The following is a 22751-nucleotide window of genomic DNA, read 5'->3' as shown; positions in this document are numbered from 1 at the left end:
CCGTTCCTGCTCCCCGCACCAAGCCTGTGTGCGCGTCGTCAGTCCGGCACAGCCCGTGCCTGGGTCACCGGTGCCTGGTCAGGTACCGGTCAGCTGCTCCACATCGGAGCCTAAGCAATCCGCTCCACCGATGTCCAGTCCAGCTCCAGCCAGCGGGACCAGACCGGACCAGGGGCGCTACGGGGGGATTGTTGGAGGGTGGTGGTCAAGCCCGGAGCCGGAACCGCCTCCGAGGAGGAATGCCCACCCGGCCCTCCCCTGTTCGGTTTATGTTTAGGCGCGGTCGCAGTCCGCGCCTTTGGGGGGGGGGTACTGTCACGCCCTGGCTCTGGGACTCTGTTATGTTGAGCCAGGGTGTGTAGTTTCTATGTGTTTGTGTTCTAGGTTCGTATTCTAGCTCATCTGTTTCTGTGTTGGCCGGGGTGGTTCTCAATCAGAGGCAACGAGTATCAGCTGTTGCTTGTTGTCTCTGATTGGGAACCAGACTTAAGCAGCCTGTTTTCCACAGTGTATTGTGGGATCTTGTTCCGTGTTGGTTTTGTGTATGTAACCAAGGACTTCACGTATCGTTTTGTTGTTTTGGTTCGTGTGGTGAATCTAATAAAAGTAAGTTCACTCATCACGCTGCGCATTGGTCCACTCCATTCGACGATCGTGACAAAACCTTTTATTCAACATGTTTGGCTTGCAGTATGTTTGGCTTAGAGTCTTGCATAGGCAGTTATCTGGCTGCTGTGGTGATGGTAGTAATACTGGAGGATGTCCTGGGTAAACCCCAGGATGTAGACCACAGTTATCTGACTGCTGTGGTGATGGTAGTAATACTGGAGGATGTCCTGGGTAAACCCCAGGATGTAGACCAGTTATCTAGCTGCTGTGGTGATGGCAGTAATACTGGAGGATGTCCTGGGTAAACCCCAGGATGTAGACCACAGTTATCTAGCTGCTGTGGTGATGGTAGTAATACTGGAGGATGTCCTGGGTAAACCCCAGGATGTAGACCACAGTTATCTAGCTGCTGTGGTGATGGTAGTAATACTGGAGGATGTCCTGGGTAAACCCCAGGATGTAGACCATAGTTATCTAGCTGCTGTGGTGATGGTAGTAATACTGGAGGATGTCCTGGGTAAACCCCAGGATGTAGACCACAGTTATCTAGCTGCTGTGGTGATGGTAGTAATACTGGAGGATGTCCTGGGTAAACCCCAGGATGTAGACCACAGTTATCTAGCTGCTGTGGTGATGGTAGTAATACTGGAGGATGTCCTGGGTAAACCCCAGGATGTAGACCACAGTTATCTAGCTGCTGTGGTGATGGTAGTAATACTGGAGGATGTCCTGGGTAAACCCCAGGATGTAGACCACAGTTATCTAGCTGCTGTGGTGATGGTAGTAATACTGGAGCATGTCCTGGGTAAACCCCAGGATGTAGACCACAGTTATCTAGCTGCTGTGGTGATGGTAGTAATACTGGAGGATGTCCTGGGTAAACCCCAGGTTGTAGACCACAGTTATCTAGCTGCTGTGGTGATGGTAGTAATACTGGAGGATGTCCTGGGTAAACCCCAGGATGTAGACCACAGTTATCTAGCTGCTGTGGTGATGGTAGTAATACTGGAGGATGTCCTGGGTAAACCCCAGGATGTAGACCACAGCATATAGAGTTAGTATTTTGTCAGGCCTTATCTATTCAGATGCATTCACTGAGTATATAAGCTGTAATTTCAATCAAATTGAGATGTATAAAGTCACACATGATACAGCAGCTATGCATCAGCACACTGAACCCTCAACCTCTGATCCCTGATTGAGAGAAGAACCCAACAGTCTGCCTCTAGTTTGACCATCCTCTCCTCCAGTCTGACAACAGGAACTTCCTACCACAACCAATCATCACAACCTCTGAAAGAAAAACACGCCCCTCAAACAAACTCAGACCCGTCAGAGCAAGAACTGAACGATGTCAAAGATCATCCATCCCCCACATGACTCAATTACTGAACGATGTCAAAGATCATCCATCCCCTACATGACTCAATTACTGAACGATGTCAAAGATCATCCATCCCCTACATGACTCAATTACTGAACGATGTCAAAGATCATTGTATTATATTATATGATAATATATTATATCCATAGGCTACACTCAGTATAGTGTTAATGATGACTTTCAGCTAATTATCTTCAGTTTGGTGCCTAGTGAATACGACTCAGGTCTCTATGGAAACATCAATGTAAATTCACCTTAGGTTTTTACTCCTCACTTTCCCTTTCAGGTCTATAGGGTTTTGCTGCCCCCTGCTGGAGACTGGAGCACAAGGCAGTCCCTGGCTTTCTTTGTGCAGCTGGAGGATGAGGCCCTCCTCACCTGTTGTGACGGGTCCAACAAATATCCCCTGGTGAAGGCAGGGTCCTATCTCATCCAACGCTTCAATGACTCCTATGGGAGGCAGTGAGCATTTCCCATGTTAAGCTATGGAATTAATTGTACAGCATTGGATTGGTGTTGGCAGGGTAGAGGGAGTTTACATATACCAGTCATTTCCTTTTAAATCCATGAAGGGAAGTGGACAAGTTCAATCTTAGAAAGGAGATAATAGTTCCACACCCCATGTGTCCTGATAACTACAGGAATGAAACCATATTGAGATTGTTTGCTTTCTATAGTCTCCCGAGTGGCGCAGTGGTCTAAGGCACTGCATCACAGTGATAGCTGTGCCACTAGAGATCTTGGTTCAAATCCAGGCTCTGTCGTAGCCGTCAGCGACCGGGCGGCGCACAATTGGTCCAGGGTAGGGGAGGGAATGGCCGGCAGGGATGTAGCTCAGTTGGTAGAGCATGGTGTTTGCAATGCCAGGGTTGTGGTTTTGATTCCCATGAGGGCCAGTATGAAAAATATATATAATAATAATATAATATGCCATTTAGCGGACGCTTTTATCCAAAGCGACATACAGTCATGTATATATATACATGCACTAACGGTAAGTTGCTCTGGATAAGAGCGTCTGCTAAATGACGTAAATGTGTATGGTTTGAGAGAGAGAACATCAGGTAAAGTTCTGGGGGATGTCAGCTATGAAGTTGTCTAAACACAACTGGAATATAATTTGTTTGTGATTCATTGTTAATGGATTTTCCAATAGGAACACAGGGGGAAAACCTAACACAACAACACACATAACACACAACCAATAAAAACACAAAGGGGGAGGAAACCACTAAAGTCATTACCATATTGTCATTTTCTAATGACAGGGGGAAAACATATAAAATCTAGAAGACTACTTTAGATCTGGTCAGAAGAAGCCAAGTGCACTATGCAGGGAACAGGGAGAGATTTAATAAAAATAATTTGGGACAGAGACAGTAATTCCTGGATGGAAATCTTCATTCTAATGCCAGTGAGCAAATCTCCAATCTCCACCCTATTCCCTATGTAGTGCATTACTTTAGATCTGGTCAGAAGTAGCCTAGTGCACTACGTAGGGAACAGGGTGTCATTTGGGCCAGAGTCAGTAACTCCCCTGGGTATGAATTCTCTCTCTATCTTATCTGTCTTCTATATTATGTTCTCCTCTCCTCCTCTCTTCTCTCCTCTATTCACTCTATTCTATCATCCACACCACATGCCAGCTTCAACACAATCCATTTACAAGTTAAAGACACACCTTGGAATAAATAGCAAAGGAAAACTACTACTAGATGTATTTTTTATTTCCCATCACCATGAATCATATTTAATAACTGAACAGTAGCAGACCTAACTTCATCTGTTCCTGACTCTAGATAGTGGACTAAAAAGACCATCAATCTCCAATGATATTAAAGTACAATTCTGAACATTACTGATATACTGAGTGGCAAGTCAAGATATTATGTTTTTATTGTTTGGTTAATAGCACCACCTGCTGGACAGGTTTAATGTTGCTTGACTGAGCAGTATGGTAGAATAAAAGATGCCAAATTTAGGGCCGGTTTCCCGGACATCTCCATTAAACATGCTTTTTAGTCTAGGACTAGGCTTCACCTGTGTCCGGGAAACCGGCCCATATAGTTTAAGTAGAAAGTAAGTTATTCCAGCTTGTAGTGGGCTGACTAGTCCTTGGGAATTGTCCGTTTGTTCCTGGACCATTTTCCATGCAGCTCCAGGTGACAGAGAACACATCAATTAGGGCCGAGACTACAAGCTGTTCAATGATACTGAGGGAAATTACATAGAGACAGAGGTGGTCCTCTGTAGCTCAGCTGGTAGAGCACGGCGCTTGTAACGCCAAGGTAGTGGGTTCGATCCCCGGGACCACCCATTCACAAAAAAAATGATGCACGCATGACTGTAAGTCGCTTTGGATAAAAGCGTCTGCTAAATGGCATACTATTATTATTATTAGAACCAATTGAGAAACATATCAATGGTTCTGAATGCCAACCAATACACATCAGAAACATACATCGTGAATGTACAAGACAAAAAAATTGCACTTAAATATATATGAATACAGATTTTAGTTCATAACATCTTCTGAAGATCAAATCAGTCAAATAATTGTACATAAAACAGAGCAGAATGAATCATCACATCTGGGGACCATCACCACCAGCATGGCTAGTATCTATGTGGACCCTACTACAGTTTAACCAGCTCAGCTATAGACTACACGAGCATGACTAGTATCTATGTGGACCCTACTACAGTTTAACCAGCTCAGCTATAGACTACACCAGTATGACTAGTATCTATGTGGACCCTACTACAGTTTAACCAGCTCAGCTATAGACTACACCAGCATGACTAATATCTATGTGGACCCCTACTACATTTTAACCAGCTCAGCAGTCCCAGAGAGATAAAACCCAGGATAAAGGGGCTGAGTGAATGTGGTCTGGACTCTGTGGAGGAGGGTCATTGTGTCAGAGACACTGTAGAAGGACAGAGTACCTGCCTTGTGATCCAGGTCCACTCCTACTCTGGAGGACTGAGGGCCTGATACTTTAGTCTCAACATTATTGTGTCTGAACAAATAACCACCTCTATAGTACTCTAAACTCCAGGACTTGTCATTGATTCCAAATCCACCATCTGTCTCTGTTCTGCTGATGTCTTTATATGAGACAGCTGTATCAAACCACTCCCCACTCCACTCCACCTCCCAGTAACAGCGTCCAGACAGACCCTCTCTACACAGAACCTGACAATAGTATGTGAATCTGTCTGGATGAACAGGATATGGTTGGTCTTGGCCTTTATAGGTCACCTTTCTGTTCCCTTCAGACAGAGAGAGGCGTGTGCCTGCTGTGTTTGGGTCCAGTGTGAGCTGACAGGAATCTGGGAGAAGAACAGAGCAGAGACCAATGAGGGGAGTTAGAACAGTAAGTGAAGTCAGATACTGTATCTACCCTGTCTTTGATTAGAGCACAGCAGAGATCAAATCAGAGAAATATGAGGAGTCAGATAGATACCCAGTCTTTGATTGGATCTACTATTGCTATATATTTCTAGAGGGATTGTTAGGAGTGTCAGTAAAAAGAGACTGATAGTTACTTCAAAATAAAGACACTCACATTGTAAGAACTGTTCTCTGGTCTTGGGCTCTGGAGGCAGTACAACATCCACTATATTCACTACAGACACACAAACACATTCACAGAGAGAGGGAATGTTATCATCACACCATATTCCACATGTATATGAATAGTAGGGAACTTTCAATGGTCTAAAGTTGATGTTCTTATTATTGTCAACACACCTGTAGTGGAGATCTTGGTCCATTCTCCTTTAAGGACGTCTTCTAGTTTCTCTCTCAGTTCAGACACAGTCTTCCTTACATCTCCAAAGTACTGAAGAGGACGGACAACGATGCTGGGTAAGTCTGAAGATACACTGGTACTGGAGAGAGACTGATAACTCTGGAGAGAGAGAGAGAGAGAGAGAGAGAGGGAGCAGAACCAAATGATTGAAATGATTGAGAGTTTTAATTTCATATCACATGTATCAAGGCAGTTGAGTTACCTGGAGGAAATGGATGTGATCCTCTGTGTGTGAGAGCTGCTCCAGCTCAGTGCTTCTCTTCCTCAGCTCAGCTATCTCCTGCTCCAGTTGCTCCAGGAGTCCTTCAGCTTGACTCACTTGAGCCTTCTCTTGGGCTCTGATCAGCTCCTTCACCTCAGAGCGCCTTCTCTCAATGGAGCGGATCAGCTCAGTAAAGATCTTATCACTGTTATCCACTGCTGCCTGTGCAGAGCGCTGTTAAGAGAGAGAGAGAGAGAGAGAGAGAGAGAGAGAGAGAGAGACTGACTTGTCTTACTTTAATGAGCCATCCTCATCACACTAACACCCCCTCCTAAAAACACATTGCATGCCACCACAACCGCCACACAATCACATTATCCAGTACCCAACACCACAGTACAATACACCATCCAGCACCACATTCCAACCGTCCATCCAACCCCTCCTCTCCAGCCGTACAGACAGCCCCCCTGAGCCCCCATACCTCCTGAAACATCTCCACACTGTTGATCATTTTGTACAACTCAAACTCAACCCTAAGGCGTCAACAGTAATGGCATTACCCTGGCAACACAGAAAAAACATGATGAACAGTCTGTCATTGCAGAAAACGGACACCCCTCCCCAACTCCCAGGTCAACCTGAGCCAACCAAAACATTGCATTGTGCATTCATATCTTTAAAGAACTCTTGCACTTGCACAATCATTGGTTCAAAAAACAAATGTATTGTGAAATACCAATGAAACGTTAATTTAGATCACCCACACACAAGCAACCGATAGTTTCACTGTGTCATTGTACAAACATTCATTAAATATTGTAGTACAAAATAAGTGATACATGTTTCATTATGGTACTACATGTAAATACATCCCTGTAAAAGTACTGCAGTAGTAGAGAGAATACTACAGACACAGTGGAATCATTGAACAAAGTCTGAAATATATTGATGAAAAACAATACAGTACTGTAAAACATCAAATGCAGTGTTCCTCAACTTGCTTGCTTGTACTGTAAAAAGCAAAACATAGGAGTGATTACTGTACTTCTACATTTTCATCAACTCTGTCTTGTGGATTTGGCCACAGGTTCTCATCTACATCACAATGGATGTTTTCATTAGCCAAACATCTTGGAAAAAACCTTCGGGCATGGCGAATCCAGGCCTGACACTGGTGTGCCGTGACGTCATTGCATGCGTCATCCATGGCCTGGAGAAGAGTGACTTGTTCATGAGGGCGCCTATCATAAACCTTCCATCTCCATGTGGAGAGAAATTCCTCAATCGAGTTAAGGAAAGGAGAGTATGGGGGTAAATACAGGTTGTTAAATTGTGCATGGGCCTGAAACCATGCTTGCACCATATGAGCATGGTGGAACCTGACATTATCCCACACAATGACATAGGTCACACCATCAGCTCTACAGACCTGATCGAGCTCATTGTTATATATCATAGTTGTTTTAAAGACACCTGGTGCCTTTTCAGCATGCGTGCAATGGTCGGCAAACTTATGGATTCCACATTGTTAAACATATCTTCATTGTCTAAGATATGCTGCCGATTTTCTGTAAGGCGAATATCATTTCTGGCCCGAACCAAATCGACCACAGCCTGCTCTTGTTGGTCAGTCAGAATTTTGCCTCTGCCTCCCCTATTTGGCCTAGTCTCAATTCTACAGGGAACATTACAGTAAGAAGACACTTGGTCACATCACCTACTCTGTGATACACATTGGTATGCAGTCATTTGACAATTGAGAGTAGCATAATGTTTAGTGCATGCTGACGACTTACCGGTTCTCATTGCGGAAAGTTCTGATTATTGAGGCCACGGTTGACCTTCTGAGGTTTGGTTGTATCATTGTAGCCGCCTCAGTCATTGTCATGCCATGATTTATGACATGGTCTACAACTATTGCTCGGATTTAATTGGACACTCTTTGCTGTTGCTGCCGCTGTCTTGGTCCGTGGCCTTGTCCTCTACCACGTTCCCCCACACCTCTCAAACGAGGCCCACGAACACCTCTCAGACGTGGTGCTTGTCCCCTGCCATTCCTTTGACCAACACGTCTTCCTCCCACCACTGCTTGACCTCTATTGTGACCTGGATCACCTGCCGGCTCCATGTTACAGTACGTATTGCTATGTTGTTGCAAGTGGATCCCAATCAATTCTTTATATACTCGTTCCACAAAGTGAACTCAATCATCAGTAACGAGTTGGCACAATTGGATAAGCAATTACAACGGCCTGTATCCATACAGTGCAGTACTGTCAATACTGTAAATAGTCTGAAAAGGTGGTACATGGGACCATAGAAACGGTGTCTGATTAAGAATGATGATTAAATATTATATCCATACATAATGTAGTCTAATTGGTTCATGCTCCACGCTAACTGGTGACAATGAATCTCGTTATCTTGAAACTTTCATGATCTAAACATGGAATATTTTTTGTCTGTTTCCATACAACTACGCATTAAGAGTAATGCAACAGTTACTTATCATTTTGAGCAGTTGTATCAATTGATAGTTGGATAATTGTAATGAAATGAATAGACACTCATCTGAAATGTAATGTGTGAATTGCCTTTTGAAATAGCAGTACTTTGATGTTAAGTTGTGTCATATTGAACAGGTGATTTTTGTTAAATGAACAAATGATCTTAGTTTTATGTGTATTGTATCCAAGCAATTGAAAAAAGTGTTAGAGTTTTGAAAAATGTGCCTTTTGATCATTGGTTGTTAGTTTTGTGTCTAGAGTTTTGAAAAATGACGTCAAGGTTCTGAAATTAGTGCCAAAGTGATTGTAAAAAACTGTAATATTTGAATGAGGCAACCACTAACATTACAGTGTGATATTCGAATATTCTAATGCCAGTGAGCAAATCTCCAATCTCCACCCTATTCCCTATGTAGTGCACTACTTTAGATTTGATCAGAAGTAGCCTAGTGCACTACGTAGGGAACAGGGTGTCATTTGGGCCAGAGTCAGTAACTCCCCTGGGTATTAATTCTCTATCTTATCTGTCTTCTATATTATGTTCTCCTCTCCTCCTCTCTTCTCTCCCCTATTCACTCTATTCTATCATCCACACCACATGCCAGCTTCAACACAATCCATTTAGAAGTTAAAGACACACCTTGGAATAAATAGCAAAGGAAAACTACTACTAGATGTATTTTTTATTTCCCATCACCATGAATCATATTTAATAACTGAACAGTAGCAGACCTAACTTCATCTGTTCCTGACTCTGGGTAGTGGATTAAAAAGACCATCAATCTCCAATGATATTAAAGTACAATTCTGAACATTACTGATATACTGAGTGGCAAGTCAAGATATCTGCTGTTTTTATTGTTTGGTTAATAGCACCACCTGCTGGACAGGTTTAATGTTGCTTGACTGAGCAGTACGGGAGAATAAAAGATGCCAAATTTAGGGCCGGTTTCCCGGACATCTCCATTGAACATGCTTTTTAGTCTAGGACTAGGCTTCATCTGTGTCCGGGAAACCGGCCCATATAGTTCAATTGGCAAGTAAGTAACACTACCTGTTCCATGATACTGAGGAAAATGACATTGAGACAGAGAACCTATTGAGAAAACATTTCAATGGTTCTGAATGACAACCAACATACATTAACAGCAAACATCATGATTAATGTAAATGTAGCCAATTAAAAAACATTATTAAAATGTATTTAAACCCTGAAGATTAAATCAGTCAGACAAAAATAATTGTAGAGGAAAACAGAGCATTATATCTGGGGACCATCACCACCAGCATGACTAGTATCTATGTGGACCCTATTACAGTTTAACCAGCTCAGCTATAGACTACACCAGCATGACTAGTATCTATGTGGACCCTACTACAGTTTAACCAGCTCAGCTATAGACTACACCAACATGACTAGTATCTATGTGGACCCTACTATAGTTTAACCAGCTCTACACCAGCATGACTAGTATCTATGTGGACCCTACTACAGTTTAACCAGCTCAGCTATAGACTACACTAACATGACTAGTATCTATGTGGACCCTACTACAGTTTAACCAGCTCAGCTATAGACTACACCAACATGACTAGTATCTATGTGGACCCTACTACAGTTTAACCAGCTCAGCTATAGACTACACCAACATGACTAGTATCTATGTGGACCCTACTATATTTTAACCAGCTCTACACCAGCATGACTAGTATCAATGTGGACCTTACTATAGTTTAACCAGCTCTACACCAGCATGACTTGTATCTATGTGGACCCTACTACAGTTTAACCAGCTCAGCCATAGACTACACGAACATGACTAGTATCTATGTGGACCCTACTACAGTTTAACCAGCTCAGCTATAGACTACACCAGCATGACTAGTATCTATGTGGACCCTACTACAGTTTAACCAGCTCAGCTATAGACTACACCAGCATGACTAGTATCTATGTGGACCCTACTACAGTTTAACCAGCTCAGCTATAGACTACACCAGCATGACTAATATCTATGTGGACCCTACTACAGTTTAACCAGCTCAGCAGCACCAGAGAAAAAACAATCTAAACAAAACCCAGGATAGAGGGGCTGAGTGAATGTGGTCTGGACTCTGTGGAGGAGGGTCACTGTGTCAGAGACACTGTAGAAGGACAGAGTACCTGCCTTGTGATCCAGGTACACTCCTACTCTGGAGGACTGAGGGCCTGATACTTCAGTCTCAACATTATTGTGTCTGAAACAATAACCACCTCTATAACACTGTAAACTCCAGGACTTGTCATTGAGTCCAAATCCACCACCTGTCCCTGTTCTGCTGATGTCTTTATATGAGACTGCTGTATCAACCCACTCCCCACTCCACTCCACCTCCCAGTAACAGCGTCCAGACAGACCCTCTCTACACAGAACCTGGTAGTTTGTGAATCTGTCTGGATGGTGAGGATATGATTGGTCTTGGCCTGTATAGGTCACCTTTCTGTTCCCTTCAGACACAGAGAGAGGCGTGTGTGCTGTGTTTGGGTCCAGTGTGAGCTGACAGGAATCTGGGAGAAGAGCAGAGCAGAGACCAATGAGGGGAGTTAGAACAATAAGTTAAGTCAGATACTGTATCTACCCTGTCTTTGATTAGAGCACAGCAGAGATCAAATCAGAGAAATATGAGGAGTCAGATAGATACCCAGTCTTTGATTAGATCTACTATTGCTATATATTTCTAGAGGGATTGTTAGGAGTGTCAGTAAAAAGAGACTGTTAGTTACTTCAGAATAAAGAGACTCACATTGTAAGAACTGTTCTCTGGTCTTGGGCTCTGGAGGCAGTACAACATCCACTATATTCACTACAGACACACAAACACATTCACAGAGAGAGGGAATGTTATCATCATACCATATTCCACATGTATATGACTAGTAGGGAACTTTCAATGGTCTAAAGTTGATGTTCTTATTATTTTCAACACACCTGTAGTGGAGATCTTGGTCCATTCTCCTTTAAGGACGTCTTCTAGTTTCTCTCTCAGTTCAGACACAGTCTTACTCACATCTCCAAAGTACTGAAGAGGACGGACAACGATGCTGGGTAAGTCTGAAGATACACTGGTACTGGAGAGAGACTGATAACTCTGGAGAGAGAGAGAGAGAGAGAGAGAGAGAGAGCAGAACCAAATGATTGAGAGTTTTAATTTCATATCACATGTATCAAGGCAGTTGAGTTACCTGGAGGAAATGGATGTGATCCTCTGTGTGTGAGAGCTGCTCCAGCTCAGTGCTTCTCTTCCTCAGCTCAGCTATCTCCTGCTCCAGTTGCTCCAGGAGTCCTTCAGCTTGACTCACTTGAGCCTTCTCTTGGGCTCTGATCAGCTCCTTCACCTCAGAGCGCCTTCTCTCAATGGAGCGGATCAGCTCAGTAAAGATCTTATCACTGTTATCCACTGCTGCCTGTGCAGAGCGCTGTTAAGAGAGAGAGAGAGAGAGAGAGACTGACTTGTCTTACTTTAATGAGCCATCCTCATTACACTAACACCCCCTCCTAAAAACATATTGCATGCCACCACAACCGCCACACAATCACATTATCCAGCACCCAACACCACAGTACAATACACCATCCAGCACCACATTCCAACCGTCCATCCAACCCCTCCTCTCCAGCCGTACAGACAGCCCCCCTGAGCCCCCATACCTCCTGAAACATCTCCACACTGTTGATCATTTTGTACAACTCAAACTCAACCCTAAGGCGTCAACAGTAATGGCATTACCCTGGCAACACAGAAAAAACATGATGAACAGTCTGTCATTGCAGAAAACGGACACCCCTCCCCAACTCCCAGGTCAACCCGAGCCAACCAGCTATTGGTGTCCAGGGCTCCATGTAATACCCTCCACTGGAGGACCCCTGAACTTTCAAGCACTGGGAGCTTATAGAGCACCCTCCACCTATACCCTGCCATGCTGTCAGCTCCCACAACCCCCTGCCACTGATGCCCCTTCACTCCCGCTAAGCTCCTGATGTGTCTAACCTTGACACTGAGGGAGTCAGAACGCTGCCACCCTGACCAAAAAATGTTTACTAACTTGCGCTGCAGGTCCACAAGCAGACCACCGGGGGCGTTGAGAATGGCCAATTTAAGCCATAGAGAGGATGCCACCAAGTTGTTGATGATCAGCACCGTCCCTCTGTATGCCACTTGGGAGATGAGCCACCTCCACTTCGTCAGCCTCGACACCACCGCTTGTGACACTCCTTCCCAGTTCTTCCTAACCCACCCCTCCGAGCCCAGATACACCCCAAGCATCTTGAGCCACTCACAGCCCCACTGCAACCTCCCTGGAAGCTGCGGAGGTGCCCTGTCCCTCCATGCCCCACATAACAGAGCCTCACTCTTGCCGCAGTTTCCCTAAGCAGAAGACGCCCCCTCGTACACCCTCAAACTATTCTCCAGGGCCTGTAGGTTCTGCTCATCCCTAACCAACACAGACGTCATCAGCGTATGCTGACACTGCTATGCCTGTACCCAACCCTATGCCTGGCTCCCACACTCCCTGTAGCCTCCTGCGTAGCAGGCCCAGAAAGAGCTCAATAACAAGAGTGTATAGCTGCCCTGACAGAGGGCATCCCTGGTGAATGCCCCTCCCTACCCAGACTGGCCTACTGAGCCCTCCCCCCACCTTGACCATACATGAAGCCCCAGCGTACAACATTTGAACACAGGCCACAAATTTCTCCCCACAACCAAAACAACACATTGAACAGATATTCATGGTCCACCCTATCAAAGGCTTTCTCCTGATTATGAACAGATTGTCTGTGTTGAGTACACAGTACGTTTGGTCCTTGTGTACAATAGAGTCCAGGTGGGACTTCAGTCTGTTAACGAGGACCTTGGTAAAGACCTTATATTCCAAACAGAGCAATGCCACAGGCCTCCAGTTCTTTAAATCGCTCAAATCTACTTGTTTGGGCAGGAGAGTCAAAGCCTCCCGTCTACAGCTTAGCAACAGCTCCCCCACCCCGACGCAACACAAGTCCTGTCCAATTATCCCCCAGAACTTTTTATAAAAATCCACAGGCAGACCGTCTGAGAGACAGCAGCTGAGAATTTGTGAAAGGCCAGGGAAATGTCCATTTGATTTCTCTGTGACAGAGAGTTTGGAAAGGTCTGTGAGCCGAACCTGAGAACACCCAGGATCACAGAGTTATGCCCTCTAAATCAGAGTACAACTCCACAGCCTCATCTCCCCCACAACAGACGTTACCCACCCATCAGGCTCCCTCATCTCCCCCACAACAGAAGTTACCCACCCATCAGGCTCCCTCATCTCCCCACAACAGAAGTTACCCACCCATCAGGCTCCCTCATCTCCACCACAACAGAAGTTACCCACCCATCAGGCTCCCTCATCTCCCCACAACAGAAGTTACCCACCCATCAGGCTCCCTCATCTCCCCCACAACAGAAGTTACCTACCCATCAGGCTCCCTCATCTCCCCCACAACAGAAGTTACCCACCCATCAGGCTCCCTCATCTCCCCCACAACAGAAGTTACCCGCCCATCAGGCTCCCTCATCTCCCCCACAACAGAAGTTACCCACCCATCAGGCTCCCTCATCTCCCCCACAACAGAAGTTACCCACCCATCAGGCTCCCTCATCTCCCCACAACAGAAGTTACACGCCCATCAGGCTCCCTCCTCTCCCCACAACAGAAGTTACCCACCCATCAGGCTCCCTCAACCTCCCCCACAACAGAAGTTACCCACCCATCAGGCTCCCTCATCTCCCCCACAACAGAAGTTACCCGCCCATCAGGCTCCCTCATCTCCCCCACAACAGAAGTTACCCACCCATCAGGCTCCCTCATCTCCCCCACAACAGAAGTTACCCACCCATCAGGCTCCCTCATCTCCCTACAACAGAAGTTACCCACCCATCAGGCTCCCTCATCTCCCCCACAACAGAAGTTACCCACCCATCAGGCTCCCTCATCTCCCTACAACAGAAGTTACCCACCCATCAGGCTCCCTCATCTCCCCCACAACAGAAGTTACCCACCCATCAGGCTCCCTCATCTCCCCACAACAGAAGTTACCCACCCATCAGGCTCCCTCATCTCCCCCACAACAGAAGTTACATGCCCCTCAGACAAATGTAAACAATGGATTTTCTTGGTTTCCCCACTCTGTTTCTCCAACCCAAAAGAGCTGGGAGCATCCATCTCCCTCAACATGGAAAATCTAGCTCTTACAAGTGCTCCATTTGCTTTCATCTGAAAAGAAAGTCCCTAGGTCCCTGAGTAGTTCAGATATATTATCTTGTAGCCCCACTTTGCCCCACCAACTCAGCCTCCACCTCATAAATGAACCACTCAAGCTCCCCCAGTACTCTCCTGGCCTCTGAAGAGGAAAAAGCTGTTTAGTGCTGACAGAAAACCTGAATCTGGGCTTTCCCTACGTCCCACCACTGACTGAGAGACTCAAACTCCCCCTTCTGCTGTCCCCACCTCTCCCAAAAGCCTTGGAAGTTTGAGCAAAAAGTGGCATTTTGTAAGAGCTTTACAATGAATTTCCAATAGGACACCTGCCTGGGCCCTGGTGAAACAGAGAACTGAGCCATGGCAATATGATTGTCTGAAAACCCAACTGGGAGAATGGAGGCCCTCAATAGCCTGTTGCTGATTCTTGAATGTATAGATACGATCCAGGAGAGCTGTGCTTACCCTATCCCCAACCACCTTCACCAACAAATACTGCTTTGAGGTGGGATACTTAATTCTCCATGTGTCCACTAGATGGAACTGATTCAGAACATCATTCAACACCCCTGCCCAGCCCAAATGAGTTCCCTCACTATTCCTGTCTTTAGCAAAGTCAATGGTGCAGTTCCAAGCCTGAACATTAATTCAGTCACCTCTGGTCGACAAAAACGTATTTTGTTAGTACATTCATTGTCAAATTCATCAACCAGCATCGAGCACTCTGTCTTCTCATGCAAGCGAGGGGCATGTTGAGGTAAATATGCTAACAGCGACGGTTGCATTATGTAATTTATTGGCGGACTGGAAGATGCAGTGTTCCTCTTTTCTATTCCGAGACTGTTTACTCCCAATATGAGATATTAAGTTGATTTTTATCATGCATGTTTTCTAGGGTTGAGGTTAGCACATTGGACAACATTATGACACTTTATCAAGTGTTCTGCCTTGCCATAATAAATATAAAAAAATTACTAATAACAAAAAACAGCAAAGTGCTTTGATAGAATTTTGATTATTTTGTTCATCAAAACCTATTTAGTACTATAATGGTATTTACTAACAATATTATTACTTAAATAGTTTCTAAATGTGTTCTAGGCTACCCTACCCTAGAATTAGGGTTAAGGCTAAAATAGGTTATTGGTAGGGTTAAAGTTTCTGTATAGCACTCAGAGCTCAATACAACTAATAGGAGCTGGCAGGGTGAAACATGCCCTATTATTTCTAACCTACGGCAAGCATCTGGGACATATGGTAATATTATGAAACTGGGCTCCATGGCGGATGCAATGAAGTAGTTTTATCAGAAAAAGGTGTTTAAAATGTATTGTGTCCAGCCTAGTCCTAGCCCCCGCTGCCGGCTGGTCGCGCTTGTCTGCACTAGCATTATGTCCTACATCCCCACACTAGAAACACCGAAAACTATCTGTGCTAGCAAACCCTGCGTTCCACCCCTCCCCTGTGTAACCTTGAAGTTTGTTAAGAAACAAACACTTGTCTACGAAAAGAGACATGTTTAACGGATTCCGCTTGACACCCAGCCGAGAGCACACGAAAACCACTTGCAAATTTACCAAAACTAACCAACTACTTGCGTCTGTTCATAGTAATACACGGAGGCAGATTAGCCACAACTCTTGTCGAAAGTCGCAAAATCTGCACCAACACACCCCTCACAATAATCCACTGGCAACAAGACAAACCTTTTTCATTAACACAACCACCGCCTTGTTCATTCTGGATGCAGAGTGCAGATGTTCTGCTCCAACCTGTTCGCCGACCATGAGCAAAACTTCCTCCACACCTTCTCCGGAACGCACCCGAAACGACAGCGTTTCTTCTCCACTCGGATGAGGCCATCACGCCGCCCTAAACTCTAAACGATAAACAGTGGAAACCAATAAACAAACCCTCCACCATGAGAAAATACATTCAGAAAATACGCAAGAACCAAAAGAAAAAATAATAGTAGCCCTCCTCACGAACCACAAATCTCTCACACCACCAACTTCTTCTTCTATGATATAATGGCGGTCCACAAACCAACATTTAAGGTGCATGCCGCCAGCTACTGTGCTGGAGTGTGTGGTCAATCACCGTTTACAACATTTCTAAATCCTCCTACCTAACTCAGTACTTCTGAGAAAATAAAGAAGAGCCCTACTAACTTCTAATAGACCCTCCCCCATCCCCAAAATCCCTTCCAAACCCCCCCAACCCCGTCCAACCTCAATGACCCTACACTTCAATCTTTCCCTCTCTTCAACATACTTACAACAATATAACAACACATGCTCCACCGTTTCATCGACCATTCCCCCCAGACACAAACCATTCACATGCTTGCCAACCAGATGTAATGATGAGTTCAATGTACAATGTTCTAAGCGCAATTGAGTAAACACCACCTCTTCCTTCCTAATCTGACCTTTGAATCTTGGTCCATCGACCTTTCTGTAAAACTGTAAACTATTCATATATATGCCGGCCCTTGTGCTCAGAGTACCATCTCTTCTGCCACACATCTATCAAAATGGCTCTGATCTTACATTTGGCCTCACCTCTACCCAGTGGAACATTAATATCAATTATATCTAGTTTCAAAGCTCTTTTAGCTAACTGGTCTACAATTTCATTCCCTTCCATGCCCGAATGTGCTGGGACCCAGCAGAATCTCACTACTACACCCATTCTCTCAATTCTCCATAATAACATTAATACCTCCAATAGCAGGTAACTCCTATTAGATTTACCAGATGATAAACTATTCAATACAGACAGAGAATCTGAGCATACTATAATTCTAACAGGTTGTACGTCCTCCACCCACTGGAGGGCAACTATTATCGCCAACAGTTCAACTGAGTATACTGACAGTTCATCTGTTAGTCTTCTACATATCTGCACATCAAATTCAGGAACGTAAACGCCTGCTCCTGTGAGCCCACTATCTGGGTCCTTGGATCCATCTGTGAAAAGCGGTAAAAAAGTAAAAAAACTTCTACCAATGTAATTGTCAACCAGTTTCTCTATATCACTGACTTCTGACCAATCTTTCCTTTTCTCTACCAAGGTTAGATCAACAACAGGGTCTGGGAGTAACCATGGAGGAACATCCCCTATCACCACAGAAGGGCCAACCTCCAACTCCCTCAAACCACTCTCATCAGCAAGCTTTCCAACTGTCCAACCAAAACCACTGCCTTGTCTACTAGTATATTCCCAACAGTCATCTAGAACAGTAGCAGTGGGATGCTCAAACTCACAGCCTTTCAACCTAACCCAATAAGATAATGACAATTTTTTACGCTGTATATCCAAAGGCATCTCACCTGCCTCCACCAGTAAGGCACATACAGATGTTGATTTAAATGCACCAATACATATCCTTAAAGCTATATACTGGATTCTGTCCAGGTTCTGAAGGCAAGTCTTTGCCTCTGTTCCATAAACTATACACCCATAATCAATTGTCGTCCTGATTAAAGCTCTATAAATATCCATCAACGATTGTCTGTCAGCACCCCATTCATAACCAGAGACCCACACAACCAACCACCGTGAAAGTGATGGAATGAGAGAGACAGAGACATCGTTACAACACTGTACATAGACATAATATAACATTTCTTCTTCTTTAGAATTTAACAGCGGTAGGTATCCAATACGTTGCATTACCGCCCCCAACTGGACCATAATATAAAACGATTTTACTTTGCGATACAAAATGGGAAAAGGGGAAATTATAATGATACAGAAAAACACCCTTCCAACCAACCCTACACTCATTAAATACCCACTACCCCATTCCACTACTTTGACCCTATCTGCTCCTGCACCATGCCAACGGCCTGGCAGGACGGGACACCACCACTCAACACACTCTGTAACTCTTCTGAAGTCTAATCTTGTATGCCCAAATACTTCTCTGCAGCTGCCACAACAACATCAATTTTCAGTGATTTACGTTCCATTTGTGCGGTACAGTTGATAACCATTGCTATGAACGCTAAGAAGCTATCTTTACTGAAGCATATATCACTCGTTGGCCTATCCCTCTGTGCTGGCACAGATCTACTACTCACAGGGATCCTCTCAGGATCTCTCACCCTTGACCCATCCTCCTCTACTTTCTTCACTGCCTCAGCATACGACATCTTCTGCACAACTCTGACTTTAGGCACCTCAACCTGCCTCTCTCGCACCGGACACTTCCGATCCCCAGCAACATGGACATCCCAACAGTTGACACACACAACTTTATCCACCGAAACTACACAATCCTCTATTCCATGCCCTCGTGCACACTTCCCACATCTTGGAATCTCCCTCCTACAAACTGCTGCAACATGACCATAAACGTTGCACCTGAAACAGCACAGTGGATTCGGCACAAAGTTCTAACAGGATAACTGATATATCCTAACATGACTTTCTCTGGTAAAGACTCAAAACTCAAAAGGACTGACAGTGACTCCTCTGTTTCACCACGCTCACCACCGGGTCTGCGTCCCACCAAATGGCGGGCATCACAAACACCAGGAAGCTTAAACTTGAATTGCTCCACTTCTACACTTAACGCTACCCCAGAAATCACTCCTTTCAATGGTGCCCTGTTCCTAAGAGCAAAGCAAGAAACAGATCTTGACCCAAGTTGCGTGACACGGAGCGCCCACTCCCTCTGGTCAGAAGAAACACAAACAAATATCACAAGTCCACTACAGGTTATCTTCACTGATTCAACTGCACCCAACTCCTTTCCCACCCACCCTGAAACCACAAATGGATCTGCCAAAAGGTATGGATCCACTTTCTCCTACAATGTAACTCCTACTGCACCAGATTCTTCTTTATCATGTCCATTGATGCCAGGCTCTGGTTCTGAGCTCATCACCACACCTTCTACCTCACTTAACTCTCCCTTATTCATTTCCATTTCACCTCCAGATCTCAGTCTGGCGAATGGCTCACTCTGTTTGCACTTGAATTATAACATTTGATTTTGATTTTGATTTATTTTTATGTCACTATTCCTTTTAAACTTTTGTGAGTGTAACGTTTACTGTTAATTTCTGATTTGTTTATTATTTATTTCACTTGCTTTGGTAATGTAACATATGTTTCCAATGCCAATAAAGTCCATTTAATTGAATCGAGAGAGAGAGCTCCCTGTTAATGTATAGCAGACATGAGTCGCTCATGGTTACTCATGGTTATGTGAAGAGGTAGAGCCGCTTGCGACTTTAAATCAGTCAGAACAATAGGGAATGTCCTTTTGGTCAAGATGATGGTTTCTCCCGCAGTAGACCCGGGTTCATAACCAGTCAGTTACATTAAGCAGTCTATTCTCTGAAAGGGGTCCAGACAGCCTGTTCCCAACAGTGGGATTGGATAGGGGCCCCTCTCCCTCTCTCTCTGACTGGAGGAGAGAAGTGAAATGATGCCTCTCCTCTGGTCAACAATACTCACCTTGAGAGACTCCACAGCCTGTTTGAGCTCCTTCAGCTCCTTCTCTTTCTCCTTCTCTCTCTGCTGGACCTTCTGCTGACTCATCCCCAGCTGCCTCTGTGGAGAATCTCTCTTCAATGAGCTATCAAGCTTTATTTGTCCAGTAGATCAATAGTATAGTAATGGGACATAGGGCCCATAGAAGATAGGGATTAAAATGTTGAGGAAGTGTTTGTGTGAAATTATATTATTATATTGTTATGTGAATGATTATAGTTTTAACAGTGCACAAAACAGGGGAGCTGATTGGGTGTTTGATAACAAATTACAATGGTGTTTGACTTTAGAAAATGGTGATATATTTGGAGACTCTGGGTTAACACATCTATATAATCAATGTTTGTGTTCATATTTGTTCTGCCGTGGATCGATATCACTTGAATGATCTCATATTCAAACAGCCTTAGTTCCTACTGTAATTATTATTTGTTTATCAGACAGTCACCAACAAGTAGTTCTGGTCTTACCTGTTTCTCAGTCCTCTCTGCTGCAGCTGACACTGTTTCATGGCCTTTATGTTCATCCATTGTACACTGATAACAGATACACTGCTGATCGGTACGACAGTAAACCTCCAGCAGTTTGTCATGATGAGAGCAGATCTTCTCCTGTAGTTGTGTGGTGGCTTTGACCAGCTTGTGCTTCTTGAAAGCAGGAGATTCATAGTGAGGTTGGAGGTGAGTCTCACAGTAAGAGGCCAGACACACCAGACAGGACATGAGGGCTTTCTGCTTTCTGGTCCCAGTGCAGAAATCACACGCCACATCTCCAGGTCCAGCATAGCACAGAGCAGGAGGGGGAGCAGCCTGGAGTCCTGTCTTCTTCAGTTTCTCCACAAACCCAGCCAACATGTTATTTATCCTCAGATTAGGCCTTGGAGTGAAGGTCTCTCTGCACTGACGACAGCTATAGACCCCTTTTAGAACATCCTGATCCCAGCAGCCCTCAATACAGCTCCTACAGTAACTGTGTCCACAGCCAGTAGTGACCGGCTCCTTCAGTAGATCCAGACAGACAGAACAACAGAACTGGTCCTGGTCCAGCAGAACTCCCTGCTGAGCCATTTGGATGGTTGTTCAATCTCACACAGACAGACGACACAGAGACTCAGATCAGTTTCGTTTCCACAGAAGTGAGTTTTTGGGAGGGCGAGGACTTTCTGGATCTGCCAGATAAGTGAGGTTAGAGGGAGGGAGGGAGGGATAGAGAGAGAACTGCGTTCAACGTGGAGAGGGAGACAAATATTTTAGTTTCTAGGTTAGGGCCCTTCATTTGGAATAAATCTAACAAATATGAGTTGTTAGAATATATAAAGGGTAACAGTTTCTATGAAGTACATATTATAATTATTTTCATGACCTTTATAATGCCTTATAATATACACTTATGTGTTATAGCACTGATTATAAGTGTCTATAATAATTCATAAGTGGTTGTAATGGGGGGGTTGATATTGATACAATGTACTGTAGTTTAAATGAATACTGTATGTATTGACTGATCATTGAGAATGAGGTAATACTTTACATTACAGTGTGGTTATTACTGTTAGGTCTAGGGTCAGGGTTAGAGTTACTACATTCAGCAGTAACCCTAACCCTAGCCATATCTAGGACTAAAAAGAGAAGACGTTTTCTAATCAGAGTTCTTTGTAATACTTCTTAGTCAGACAGAAACCCCCCACATCTTATAGGTGGACGGGGTTATGAACATATCCCATTAATTGTTTTCTGCAACCAGATGAAATGAAACTGCCTTTCAGCAGGAAAAGCTTCTCTAATAATCCTAACCATTGCTGGGTGTCTTCAGAGACTGAGATATAGAGACACACTGTCAAGTCAAATCATCTGGCTGTGCTTTCATGTCAAAACAGTTATTATTTTCTATTCATAAAATTCTATTGTATTATTGTCAGGCGTGCTGAATGTGGATGTGGTGCAGGAATCAGGCGCAGGACACTGAAGCTTAGTCCAACAGACTTTAGTCACAAAATACAAAACGAGCCTCAAAAGAGCCCGGAGGCGAGCGACTACGCACACAAGGCGTAAACTACAAAATACAAAGCAAACACGCACAACCGTGCGCAAAACCTCTTCAAAACAGAGGAGCAAAACTAACAGCAACTGTAGACAGGCGGAACAATAACACACAACACAAGACTAACCAAACGAGAAACTTATAGGAGACATAATCAACCAAACAGGAAACAGGTGTACACAATCAGACAAAACCAAACAGACATCGAAAACATCAAACGGTGATAGCTAGTACTCCGGAAACGACGACCGCCGAAGCCTGCCCGAACAAGAAGGAGGAGCAGCCTCGGCCGAAACCGTGACAGTACCCCCCCCCCCTTGACGCCGGCCTCGGGGACGACCAGAAGGACGCGGAGCAGGGCGCGTAGGGTGTCCACGGTGGAACTCCGTCAGGAGAGACGGGTCTAGGATGTCTCTCC

General features: G+C 44.6%; 2 protein-coding genes and 1 pseudogene across 3 annotated transcripts in view; 1 reads left to right on the top strand and 2 right to left on the bottom strand.

The window, feature by feature from the left end:
• LOC311126738 (stonustoxin subunit beta-like) overlaps positions 1–19999 on the bottom strand; it is a gene marked incomplete at its 5' end in the record, with an annotated part of 64064 nt that extends 44065 nt beyond the window's left edge. The window contains 3 exons of the mRNA XM_084200727.1: positions 9799–11071; positions 11308–11367; positions 19996–19999. Of these exons, the coding sequence (XP_084056853.1) occupies positions 10551–11071; positions 11308–11367; positions 19996–19999 (585 nt within the window). The 3' untranslated portion in view covers positions 9799–10550. The remainder of the gene's footprint in view (positions 1–9798; positions 11072–11307; positions 11368–19995) is intronic.
• Positions 1–22751, top strand: part of LOC311126739 (solute carrier family 15 member 5-like) — a 140091-nt pseudogene that overhangs the window by 49986 nt on the left and 67354 nt on the right. The window lies entirely within an intron of this gene.
• Positions 4818–21431, bottom strand: LOC311126737 (tripartite motif-containing protein 16-like; the record flags this gene model as incomplete). The annotated part of the gene is made up of 6 exons (XM_084200726.1): positions 20764–21431; positions 20258–20353; positions 6014–6247; positions 5751–5910; positions 5566–5625; positions 4818–5329 (listed from the first exon to the last, which is right to left on the bottom strand). The coding sequence occupies exons 1-6, from the start codon at positions 21358–21360 to the stop codon at positions 4818–4820; spliced, it is 1659 nt and encodes a 552-aa protein (XP_084056852.1). The 5' UTR covers positions 21361–21431.

This window comes from Coregonus lavaretus, assembly GCF_964263955.1.
Source record: "Coregonus lavaretus genome assembly, contig: HAP1_SCAFFOLD_894, whole genome shotgun sequence".
Classification (NCBI taxonomy): Eukaryota; Metazoa; Chordata; class Actinopteri; order Salmoniformes; family Salmonidae; genus Coregonus; species Coregonus lavaretus.
This window is presented reverse-complemented; position numbering and strand designations above follow the sequence as displayed.